Below are 13,271 nucleotides of genomic sequence, written 5' to 3'. Positions count from 1 at the left end.
AGTGTGCAGAAAAGTTGTATGGATTTTACTTTCCGCACTTGTGCGGTAAAGTAACTTTTTAAATTGCCAAATCTCAAAATATTATGTTCAAACTATTATTAAAAAAATAAGTCTAAAGAGCCAAAAAGAGTAAAGAGTAGTTAGGCTTTGAACAAATAAGAAAACGTTTGATGCAACCAACTGATTATTTACTGATAAGATAATAAAGATTAATTGAATATAAAAACACGAGAGAAAAGAGAACATTTTTTTTTCATGTAAACTTGTATTTTAATTCCTTCTAAAGTTATGAAAAAAAAAAGGAAATAAATTCTTGAGTTACTTCGGACCGTGCGACTTCAAGCGCGCGCACTCAAAAGTTAACCAATGAGCTTCCAGTGCGCGCGCACGACGTAGCACGAACCAATCATGGTTACCCGTTCGCGCCTGTCGTGAAACCCCGCCAAAGTAATGTTCAGTCCGGTGAATTATTTTTTGATAAGTAAATGAAAATGAAGAGTTCAAATGATTAATTTAAATCTGACTTTACGCCACCTAACATCCTCCACGAAGCACAAATTAAGCACAAACACACATAGATATTTTAACATCTACCGGTACGTCTTATTCTTAGTTATATCTATTAGAATTAGTGAACCAATTTTGAATTATTTACAATTCCAAAGCTAAACAATCTCAGATTTACGGTGACTTTTTTTTAATAGCTGGTAGATTAGATACATATATAAAAAATATACCTACTTGATAATAATTAACTGTTATACGGATTTATTCACAGGTTGCACTGATATTTAGCATTATACGAGCGTGCAGGAGATAAGGACTAGCCAATATAAGTGTAGAAAATGCCAAACAAAGTCTCCTTTATATCATAAGTAGCTGTAGCTGTTCTAGTCTTCTGGGTCAATGATTGTTATGAAAGTTGGTTTGATAAAGTGTATACCTGCTACACTGTACCTAGTAAAAGGAGTATGGCAAATAAATGATGTAGTCACTGCCTCGATTTTTTTCCTCGCTTAATTAATGCATTGTAAAACGTTGTATGATATATACGTGTCGAAAGTAGGAAATTCCCGACTCGTGTCGGCTCAAAACACTTGCTTCGCTTGTGTTTTAAGTTCTCCGTCACTCGTTGGGAATTGCCTACTTTCCGCACTTGTATCATAAATAAGTATTACATAATAAAGTATTAATGTTGCTTATTAAATGGGCTGCAGTTCGTGTATAATGGCCCTAAAAGCCGAACAGAAAACACAATAAAAAAGTTTTGGCGGGAAAACTGACAAGTGTCATTGTCTTTTTTTATTGACTGGACTTGGGCTTTATCCATTTTGCAAGTAAGCTCTATTGCCATTTCAAAAGTTTCGTTTAAAAACGTGATTTTTTATTTCTGCTGTCCGTTATATCTACATGTTTTATAGCAATTTGATTTTATTGGGATTATTTTAATGTTTAAAAAAATCATGTTCGAATTAAATAAACACTTATACCTACCAATAGATGGCAGTTATAATTTGAGTCTGGGACAATTTTAGTTGTTTTACGAATAAAACATTGATTTCTAGGAGTTTTTATTTCTTTTTGTGCATGTTTGAGTAAAGCAATATACAAGCCTCGGCGTGAAAGAACATGCCAGCCTCGTATATCTATACATACTCGGCCTGCAAGCCTTTCTTTCCCGGCCTTTACAGTAATATACTATTGTGCGATTGATTAGCAACGCACACCTTGTTTACTACCTTTTATTTTTCATTCATTATTTCTGTACTTTTATTTATTTATTTCCACATTACATTTGTCATTAAAAAAAACCTAATTTAATATCTTATAGTTCGGTTGGCGCTGGATTCCTTTGGTTTTATACTAAGTAATGCCGCATTGACACAATCGTGCGAATCGCGAGGCGGATAGCGAGGCGAATAACAAACACGCATATGTAAACAGTGCGCTCGCTATTCGCCTCGCGCCTAGTTTCGCGATTCGCGCGCTCGCGTATAGGGAGCGGTTTTTCGGACACGAATCAAAGGGCACGAATGGCGAACACGAACTAACTGTTTACCATTCGCCTGCATTCAGCTGACAGCTAGCGGCAATAGCGCCTAACCCAACAGGACTTGTAAACAAAATGCGAGTGGAGTGAAATGCGAAGTTTAGAATTAATTGTATAAACTCAATAGCTGTAGCGCAAATAAGGAATTACGAACGATAAAAGTAATGCCATCTTTGTTTATTCGGACAAAACAAACAGAGACGGCATCACTGATATCCGTCACTTACTTAAAGTTAGTCGACAAGTGGTGAAACAGGCCCGTATCTAATAACGCAAAACATAACGCTCAAAATTTTCGAGCAGTGTCGTGAAAAACCTTTTTGTACTCGTAATGTTCAGGTACGAATACCGCAACGCCAGCAGCCGCAGGCAACCATCCTGCGTGGACGGCTGCGTTCTCGCTGCTCAACGTCAGCGTCTGCCTGCTGGGCTGGTGGCGCTGCTTTGCCAACAACTACCTGCACTGGGCCGCCGCAACCACTTGGATTCTTCTCATCGCCCAGGGTGGGTATCTTACAACGGCAGAGAGATAACAAACTTTATCCCTGATGAAGATAAAAATATTAAATCGGCGAGTGGGTGTCGGGCCACGTGCTTTGTAAGGTTTTACCAATACCTCGCGACAAATTTTCAATCCTACTAATATTATAAATGCGAAAGTTTGTGAGGGGGTGAGTGAGTGAGTATGTTTGTTACTCCTTCACGCTGGACAGATTTGGATGAAATTTGGTATGTAGATAGCTGGAAATCTGGAATAAAACATAGGCTACTCTTTGTTCCGATATTCCCACGGATTAGGGATAAAATCTCGAAACAACAACTGCTGGGCTTAGAGTCATGAAATTTGCCATGATTGTTTTTAATGTAACGTCAATGAAAGCCACGATTTAACTTTCGAGAATTCCTACGGGAATTTTTAAAAATCCCGAAATTTAAATTCAGCTGCTAGATGTACCTAATGATTTACGTGTGCGAAGCTTGGGTAAACACTAGTACTTTATAAATTTTAGTCAATTGTTATTCATCAATTTGTAAACTTAAAGACTGTGTTTTTCTTTTTAAATTCGTTATATAAATATAACGAATATAATTTTTCTATCCTCGTGCCGCCCAATGCAGAAAGCGACCCGTCCAGACTAAGCCATAAAATTTTGAGTTTATTGGCCAGTGTACATATTACACAGCAGACTGGGCAGCTTGGACATAGTCAATGTTTTGGCTTTTAAGTACCTATATACAATGCACATTGGGCGTTTAGCTGATTTCGCGTTTTATTTTCTTCAAGAAGTAGCATGTGTTCATGGCAGGTCTGAGTGGGATGGGCATCGGGTTCCAGTCGGCAGAACACCAGGTGTGGTACATGCTGTTCATCGTGTTCGTGCCGTACGCCATGCTGCCGCTGTCGGTGGGCTGGAGCATCGTGGTGGGGCTGCTGGCGTCCGCCGCGCACGTGCTGGCCACCGCCGTCTCCGTGAGCGCCGCCGCCCACACCGATGATAAGGTAATGCTCCAGTGAATGTACACTTAAGGAAATATTCAACTTTGAAAACTAATTTATGCAGATGGGATTAGTTTATTTAAAATATTGCTGTTTTTATAGTAAAAACAACTAGTCTCACCGGAATATAAAAAAAAAATCAAAAGCTAACAGAATTTAATAAAAAAATCGATACCTACAAGACCAAACACAAACGGTTTTCTTAACACCATATGCATGGTGCAAAACTTAATGCAATGTTATGAAATACAGGCGGAGGCATGAGATTGAGTGATGGTAACAAATGCATTTCATTAAGTTTTGAAGGACTACCATGAACCTGATAAACTGACTTCCATTGTCAACGAGGACTGTTTGTGGGACACCGTGCACTAGGAAGACTGAGTCCTCAAGAATTTTCGTGACAATAGTGGAAGTTGCGTTCCTAATGGGAAATATAAGGCAAAATTTTGAAAAACAGTATGTGACGACTAATATGTAACTATTTTGTTTGCGGCTAACAGGAAGTGGGCCCTTAAGGTCGATGGATAGCATTTGGAACGGCCGTGAACATTGTTTTGGGCGTCCCATCTCTCCTAAAGTTAAGTGATTTTGTGGTTTGTATGAGAGACATTTCGCACAAGAGGCAACGAATTGAACTACGTCTTTATGCATACTAGGCCAATAATAACGCAGCGCCAGTCGACGGTAGGTTTTAAACACGCCTAAATGACCAGCTATGGGCTCAGAGTGATTTTCCATAATCACTTCTTGACCCAATTCGCTAGGAATTACTTGTTTCCAGGAAAACTCATCTGTTAATTCATGTTTATTTTTACTTAACAAAGCTAAGCGAAGCTATTCTCAATTACCCGCCACCAGCTAGTCGAAAAGATATTAAACGCTTCCTCGGGACAGCTACATGGTACCGTCGCTTTGTCCCCAGTTTTAGCACCATAGCTGGGCCACTAAATAAACTAACATAGAACAAAAAGGGAGGCCCTCCATTTAAGTGGACTCCCGAGGCCGATGCAGCTTTCCATAAGTTGAAAGAATGTCTCGTTTCTACTCCAGTCCTTTCTTGCCCTGATTACAGTAAAGCGTTTGAGGTGCACACAGATGCAAGTAATTATGGTGTTGGCGCTATGTTGACCCAAACAATTAATGGTAAAGAGCACCCAATCGCTTACATGAGCAAGTCATTGTCAGCGCCAGAAAGGAATTACAGTATAACAGAACGGGAGACACTGGCAGTTGTAACGGCACTGGAACACTGGAGGTGTTATCTGGAAAATGGCCAAAAATTCACAGTTTTCACGAAACCACAGCGCTTTGAAATGGTTCCTTTCGTTAAGTAATCCCACTGGAAGACTGGCTCGTTGGGGTGTACGGTTGTCTGGATTTGATTTCGATCTCAAGCATCGTCGCGGCGTGGATAACGTTATTCCCGACGCTCTTTCAAGATCTGTACCTATTCACGCTACTAGCACTTCGAATTTCGACCTCAAAACAACTGACACCTGTGCCCTTAGTGTAACTTTTTGGTTACAAAATACGTCTCGATCGCGTTCGCGTTAAAATCTCAATTTGTATGGAAACACGAACATCGCAAACGTTCCGCTAGAGGCGCTGTTCGTGTTTCCATACAAATTGAGATTTTAACACGAACGCGATCGAGACGTATTTTGTAACCGAAAACTTACACTAAGGGTACAGGTATAAATCAATATACAACTCCTGTTTAACAAGGCCAGAAAATTACCCCAATTTCTACATTAAAAATAAGTCATTGTATAGATTAAGTAAAAATAAACATGAATTAACAGATGAGTTTTCTTGGAAACAAGTAATTCCTAGCGAATTGCGTCAAGAAGTGATTATGGAAAATCACTGAGCCCATAGCTGGTCATTTAGGCGTGTTTAAAACCTACCGTCGACTGGCGCTGCGTTATTATTGGCCTAGTATGCATAAAGACGTAGTTCAATTCGTTGCCTCTTGTGCGAAATGTCATACAAACCACAAAACCACTTAACTTTAGGAGAGATGGGACGCCCAGAACAATGTTCACGGCCGTTCCAAATGTTATCCATCAACCTTATGGACCCACTTTCTGTTAGCCGCAAACAAAATAGTTACATATTAGTCGTCACATGCTGTTTTTCAAAATTATGCCTTATATTTCCCATCAGGAACGCAACTTCCACTATTGTCACGAAAATTCTTGAGGACTCAGTCTTTCTAGTGCACGGTGTCCCACAAACAGTCCTCTTTGACAATGGAAGTCAGTTTATCAGTAAAATTACTCAAGATTTGTTTAAAAAATATAACATACCAAATATATATTTCACCCCTAAATATACACCCCAAGTAAACGCAGTAGAGAGATACAACCATACAATTATTACCTGTATTTCCACGTTTGTGGAAGAAGACCACCGCAATTGGGATATTTTTATTCCAAAAGTTCAGTTTGCCATCAATAATGCAGTTAACGAAGCTACTGGTTTTACTCCATCCTTTTTAGTATACGGCAGGGAGCTCGTAACTTGTGGTACGCACTATCTTGACAATGATCTAGGCGATGAACTTATATTCCTCCCCCGTGCGTGATGTCTACGCGGAGAGTCGCGGTTGTCTGTCTGATATTTTTAATAATGTCCAGAGCAAACTTTGGCAAGCTCACGCTAAAAACGCTTCACACTATAATTTACGTCGCAAGTCTAGTGAATTCAATGTGGGTGATATTGTAATGAAGCGTGCTTATGTGTTAAGTGATAAAGATAAGTACTTTAGCAAAAAGCTAGCTCCTAAGTATATAAAATGTAAAATCATAGCTAAAAAGTCACCTCTAGTCTACGTTCTTGAGGATATGTCGGGAAAAGCTATAGAAACCTGGCACATCAAGGATTTAAAATTAGTAGGCCTAAATAAATAAATAAAAAGTTAATAAGTACTTAGAAATACCACCACGCCGTCGTTAGGTGTCCATCTAAAACAATTAGTATTTGTATTGGTCATCGGCTCACCTATTGTCTGATGCCCTCCACAGTGTCAGGACGTATCAGTGTTTCTGATATAAATACTGTAGCTCATTTGAATGTAGATTTATGAACGGATATGTATGATAGTATGCAAAAGATAGTATATACGGAAAAATACAAATACACGACGTATATTGTATGGATTTTATTCTGCTAGGAATAAAATCCTCAGTAACGAGCGGGGTAAATGTGATCTGTACTTACTGGAGATAAATAAATAAGCCATGATTAAAGTTATAATGTAACTGTAATGTTACAATAGATACATACTTAAATACATATTAAACACCCAAGACCCGAGGCCAAGACACTATATTCATATATATAACAGTAACCTAACTTATATTTGTTAATAATTAGCAGAACGAACGCTTTCAGATCTAAAATCTATAATATTCCACGAAAAATACCACTGACCTGTGAAAGCTTATATTTTGTCCATTTTCCTTGTTTCCGATGCGAGACTTGCACTCACAAAGTACACACAGCATGGCATCACTACTTATTACACAGTTTTACCAAAAATCAAAGCTGTAATATCATGTTTTACATAAAAAAACAAAGAGAAATCCTGGAAAATTCTGACCGATGGTAGTGCTTTTTGCAATTTGTCAAAAAGTGTCAACAAACTAGTACCCGACTAAATTAAATAACATTTTATTTGAATAGCTGCTTAACGACAGATGCCTTTTGAAAATGACTGGTATATTAGCCACGGAAATCGGCCAATGAGCAGAGGTTCACTTGATGAACCTAGAATAAAACTGACACAACTCGAAATATTCTCATCCAGAAAAACTCAACCAGATTCTGTTCAGAACAGAGTATATTTTGGAAATTTGACTATTTCGAATTGTGTCAGTTGACTCGAAACTTGCGAATGCGAAGCGCCAAATGAACCTCAGCCTATTGGTCAATTTCTTTTGCCTGTGGGCTGTTTATACACAAAAGTAATAATAGTAATAATCGGGTACGCTTGACATTTACCTTCCTTCTCTTACAAGCACGGTGTAGGGTCCTAAATGAACCATCCTTGGGGAGGAAAACTATACGTAAATCCATAATTCCCGCGGGAACAATTGAGCCCATTGTCTTTTAGTATACAGGCATGGAATAACGTCATCGACGAGCAAGTGTGATGAAAAGTAGCTAAATAAAAAAACGGCCAAGAGCGTGTCGGACACGCCCTAAAAAGGGTTCCGTAGCCATTACGAAAAAATTAAGTAATATTTTTCTAAGGATTTCGTATTTTGTACGGAATATTTCAAGTTTAGGTATATTTTATACCTTAGGCTGCTATTTGCTCTTAAACTAATAATAATTCTTAAGAAAATTTAACCGTTATAGTTTTCCTTGTAAGTTTAATATACTTACTACCTACCATCCTGAATTTTTTCAAATTTTTCCACCAACCGGTTTAGATTTTTTTTATTTTTATTGAATTTTGTTATTATACCATTTTGTCGGCATAAATTATATATTCGTGCAAAATTATAGCTTTCTAGTATTGACAATCCCTGACCAAAGCCGCGGACGGCCAGACAAACAGACAGACAGACAGACATGGCGAAACTATAAGGGTCCCGTTTTTGCCATTTTGGCTACGGCACCCTAAAAAAGAAAATTAAAACTACCTTAGACTAAACCCAAATACCTATATTTACAAAATGTCGCCCGAATCGCTATGTGGCTGCGTTTCGTCGTTGTGATGGCACTGGCCAGCACATTACACGAGAAAAGCTAGCCCTATGGTCAGCTTTGGATCGGATTTTATAAGTTACAATAAACTTAATTTACTTTACTTTAGCGACACATCTTATGTATATATGTATATATATATATTCGTCATTTCCTATTAACTCTTTTTTTTTCTTATTTAAGGTACGTTTACTCCTACTCAGGCTTATATACTTGTATTATTAAGGGAGTTCTGTTATTGGCCTTAAGATTCAGTCTGTAAACTAGAATAAACATAATTGTAACGCTGTTGAATACCTCAATTAAATAAATAAATAAATAAATAAATAAACTTATTGACATAACTTATTGAAATAAGAACAATAAAATAGATAACAAGCATTAAATTAAAAAAAACTATCCTAGACTTAAAAAACTTACATAAAATAAGAATAAAACCTAAAACTAAAACAAATTACTTAAAGATGCTGGCAACATTTCCTCTTTGTATAGCTAATTCTTTGTCCGAGGAAGCTGCCAGCTCTTCGGTCACCTGTGTGTGACGTCTACTAACCTTTTCGAAATTGGGGACGTATTTGAATATCGAAAATTAATACGAATATATCTAAAGTTTAAAAGTCGACGGTTAATATCTAAAGTAGCAGCGTAGGTTAGGTTAGGTTCGATATTTTTACCGTCGATATTTAATTTTTAACTATGGTTATTTCAATTTTTGATATTCAAATACGTGCCCTCGAAATTTCTTTAAAAAGTTTTAAAGCGCTAGGATCCCGCGGACCAAGGGTCTCGACACCGAATGGGACAAAGTATATTTGGTGCCTAGACCCCTATCTTAAAACACCTTAATACCTAATTGGGTAGTGCCACCAGAGTTGAGGTCATGCACATAAGAACATGTCGTGTAATGACAGCGGGATTTTGACATTCACTTATTCAGTTCATTCATTCTCCTTTTATGAAATCAGCTGTGTGTGTAATCAATCATTCATTTCAACTTTCGTGGCACTACCTATATTTATTTGATCCAACTGTCAGATTAAACTATGTTTTTCGATCTGTCCTGTTTTTTCAAGTACCTATTCAGACTTAGCACGCATTGCGGGTCAACGCATTAAGTTTAGCTATAACACTGCTAAACCGCTTCCGGAACGTCACTCTACGGCTTGCCTTTTTGCGTTTTTCACAGTTAATATCACAGTGGATTTCGGTAGAGCAGCATTTATTGTGGCCTTTATGTGTATTAGTTAAATAGAACTGATTTAACGTCGCCGTTTTAGGTACCTACATTATAGCTATAGGTAAAAAACTTAAGAAGATGACCTGTTGTATGTAGTACAGAATTGATATGGGACTAAGTCATTTTTCGAATATGGATGTCGACTTATCTATACGGACACGTTACTAGAACTAGGTACTACAACAGGTCATCTTCTTAAGTTTTTTACGTAAGTATATCTCTAAGTGCAACCTCTAAAAGTGGTTATATTTACTAGTACAAATGAGTCGGACAATTTTAGTAGGAATATTTTTTTCGGGTCCGGAAACCGTTTACCCACAGTGAATGCTGATCTTAAAAATGCACTGACTGAAAAACAAGGTACCGTTGACCCCTTATTCGTTTAGCAGTTTAGTTGCGATTGCGAAGCATCAGGTGAGACATCGTGTCGTTATGCAGGGGATGGGGTCGGCGTGCAACGCGCGCATCCTTGCAGCGAACGCGCTGCTGTACCTGGCGGTGAACTTCGCGGGGCTGTACGCCAAGTGCCTCACCGACTGGGGCCAGCGCAAGGCCTTCGCCGAGACGCACCGCTCCATGCTCACGCGCCAGCGCACCAAGCAGGAGAACGACCGACAGTGGAAGCTCTTTCAAAGCGGTCACTATTATTCACATGTACCATGCCTACTGGCAAATTCTAATTTTAGTTTTTAGTGTTAGCGCTATGAATAATTTATTAAATATTCAACCTCTGATTTGCTCCACGAAGATTAACTTAATCAATAACCAATACATTATCACATACGCAGTGATTCCCGATTTCCTAGCAAGAGAGATATACGACCACGTCTGCAAAGTGAAGGGAGAATTTCAAGAACAGCAATTCCACAACCTGTACATCCAAAGACATCAAAATGTTTCAATACTTTACGCCGATATTAAAGGATTCACTGGTATGATTCTATTTTTAAATTAATAAAACTGGTTTCAATTTTATGTTCTGAAGTAATAATGTTTAAAAATACCTATACCAAAGTACCTACCTACACTTATAATATTTTATAAGAACACAGTTTACATACTGTTTTTTGCCTTTACAGAATTATCAAGCAAATGCAGCGCGGAAGAGTTAGTTAAACTACTGAACGCATTATTTGCTCGTTTTGATCGATTGGCATCGGTAAGAATCTAACTATCCCTTTTGTACCTAAGACACAGAACTAGTTTAAAAAATGTTCAAGAATCAGACTGTAATATTGCTAACAACAATATGAATCCTGAATTCTAAAGATAAGATGCCTACAGCGTATACGCAGAACGCTTTGATGTACAATCGCGAATCAAGATTGTTGAGCATCTCGCCACTGTTCATACTTAGCGAGTTTTACGAGTACATACTCGTACGTAGTAAATATTGCCATTACTCGTAATAAACCAGAATAGCATTAAATAGGCAAATTAAGAACAGTGGCGCGTGGGTCAAAATTCCTGTTCGCGACTGTAGCTGAATGTCCGGCCGGCGCAGGAGAACCACTGCCTCAGAATCAAGCTGCTGGGCGACTGCTACTTCTGCGTGAGCGGGCTGCCCGACGGCCGCGCCGACCACGCGCGCTGCTGCGTCAACATGGGCCTGCACATGATCCGCGCCATCCGCGACGTGCGCTACAACGCTCAAGTAACTATACTACTACCTAATAACCTACCCTACCGTACCTCGTCATTCGAAATTAACTGCTCTCATCTCATTTCTATTTTATTTAATATGTTAAACTTACTGAATTATTATTTTGGCTCACTCACTACTCTACTTAATAAAGATTACAACGTCAAAGTTAACTAGTACAATACAAGTGCAAGTCTCCACCAGTAGTTTACAGCAGGTAGCACAGAACAGGCACATTTTTATGCAACAGGTAGACCTGGACATGCGCATCGGCATCCACAGCGGCACGGTGCTGTGCGGCGTGCTGGGGCTGCTCAAGTGGCAGTTCGACCTGTGGTCGCACGACGTCACCGTCGCCAACCACATGGAGAGTGGCGGCCTGCCAGGGTAACGCACCTCTACGTTTTTAAACCTAATTTATCTACACCCATATAGTAGATCCTCAATTATGCGTTCAAAAACCATAGGTAATGACCAGCATTACGACTTTAGATTCTATTATGAACACGGCTGTATCGTAATGGTTATTACCTAGTTCTCGTTAATGCAGGTCTATGGATATAGATAAAATATTGTATGCAACTGTACGTAATTAGGCCTTAAAACACTCATGTGACCCTATTATGAAACTCGGCTACGCCTCGTTTCATAAACCTACACTCGTGTTTTAAGGACCCCTATTACGATACAGTTGCATAAAATACTATTCAGGTCTTCTGTTTTGACATCGCTATAAAGTATTCAATATTGTTCTGCCATTTTCAGACGGGTCCACATATCAGCAGCTACGTTGCAATACCTCAATGGCGCGTTTGAAGTAGAACCGGGCGAGGGCGAGACTCGCGACCCGTACATTCGCGAGCAAGGCATCACCACCTATCTCATCCACAGCTCAGAGCAACCACGGCGCACCAGGCACAGATCCAGACCCAGGTTATCTAATGTTTTATATAAATGATACATTACTTTACCTAGTCTTTAAACCGACGAAAAGGAGGTTCGCGAAACGAAGTGAAGATTATGACTTTTCACCTTTAATATATTTACTTGACTTATAAAACCGCATCTTTAACTATTGCAGCGTCCCGTCAGCCAATCAAAATTCTGAGTCCAGCCATCGCCGGCCGAGCAGCATCATGGACGAGGAAACAGCCGCTGACTGGACTCCAGAGATGCCCTTCCAAAATGTAAATTAATTTAAGTCACTGAGCATAGTTCGATGTTCTAATTGTACAATTGTCTGAGAAATGTTATTGTATCTGTGTGCAGTACTACTCTATGAGCGAAGCAGCGGAGGCGCGGCGCCACGCGCTCGCCACAGGCGACCCGGAGCAGGCGCCGGACGGCGAGGACGTGCCGCCGCTCACTGACGTACGACAAGACGGCAAGCGATCGCCTCGATGCAACCTGCTATATCCGCTTCATATCTACATTTTAATGCTATGACAAATTACAAACTAAACATGTTGTGGCTGCCTAGCAAAGCACTTAAAAAAAACCGGCCAAGAGCGTGTCGGACACGCCCAAGATAGGGTTCCGTTCCGTAGCCATTCCAAAAAAATACAGTAATATTTTTCTAAGGATTTCGTTTTGTGTACGGAATCTTCCAAGTTTACGTAGGTCGGTATATTTTATACCTTAGGGTGCTTTTTACTCTTAAACTACTCATTATAATTTTCCTTGTAAATTTGATATACTTTATACTACCATCTACGAAAAAATATTCTCTGGAAACGTAACTAAGCCCGAAAAACCATTCCGCGAAATGTCTACCGCGACGGGCAGGGCTTAAAATATCTACCGCGCGTCGCGCCAGTTCGGCCCTTTGGTTCGGCCGTAAAACTTGAGTCGTGCAGTCGCTCCGTGGAAAATTTCGATCAAGTTTGTGATTGTGTTTGTGCTCGAATCAATTTAAAAAATATGCCGTCGTGTTATGTGAAGTGGTGTAGAAGCCACTCAGATATGAAAAACACAGGACTCACATGTAAGTAAATAAATATTTAAAACACCATACTTGGCGACCCTGGAAAGTGTTATGCAACATGTAACTAAGATTATTTTTTCCATGGATTATAATAACTCTCACGTGATTTGCTCAAATAAAACATATTAGTCTGAAGGATGA

At 39.2% G+C, this 13,271-nt stretch overlaps 1 protein-coding gene across 2 annotated transcripts in view; it reads left to right on the top strand.

Moving 5' to 3' along the window:
* LOC141431194 (adenylate cyclase type 8-like) overlaps positions 1-13,271 on the top strand; it is a 127,243-nt gene that overhangs the window by 77,999 nt on the left and 35,973 nt on the right. For both annotated transcript variants that reach the window (XM_074092267.1, XM_074092259.1), the window contains 10 exons: positions 2,390-2,554; positions 3,358-3,551; positions 9,943-10,141; positions 10,293-10,436; positions 10,584-10,663; positions 11,009-11,158; positions 11,397-11,533; positions 11,912-12,079; positions 12,228-12,333; positions 12,416-12,517. In XM_074092267.1, coding sequence (XP_073948368.1) covers positions 2,390-2,554; positions 3,358-3,551; positions 9,943-10,141; positions 10,293-10,436; positions 10,584-10,663; positions 11,009-11,158; positions 11,397-11,533; positions 11,912-12,079; positions 12,228-12,333; positions 12,416-12,517 — 1,445 coding nt within the window. The remainder of the gene's footprint in view (positions 1-2,389; positions 2,555-3,357; positions 3,552-9,942; positions 10,142-10,292; positions 10,437-10,583; positions 10,664-11,008; positions 11,159-11,396; positions 11,534-11,911; positions 12,080-12,227; positions 12,334-12,415; positions 12,518-13,271) is intronic.

Source organism: Choristoneura fumiferana, chromosome Z (genome assembly GCF_025370935.1).
Source record: "Choristoneura fumiferana chromosome Z, NRCan_CFum_1, whole genome shotgun sequence".
Taxonomy (NCBI): domain Eukaryota; kingdom Metazoa; phylum Arthropoda; class Insecta; order Lepidoptera; family Tortricidae; genus Choristoneura; species Choristoneura fumiferana.
Note: the sequence above shows the minus strand (reverse complement) of the source record. Positions and strands in the feature narration are given on the sequence as shown.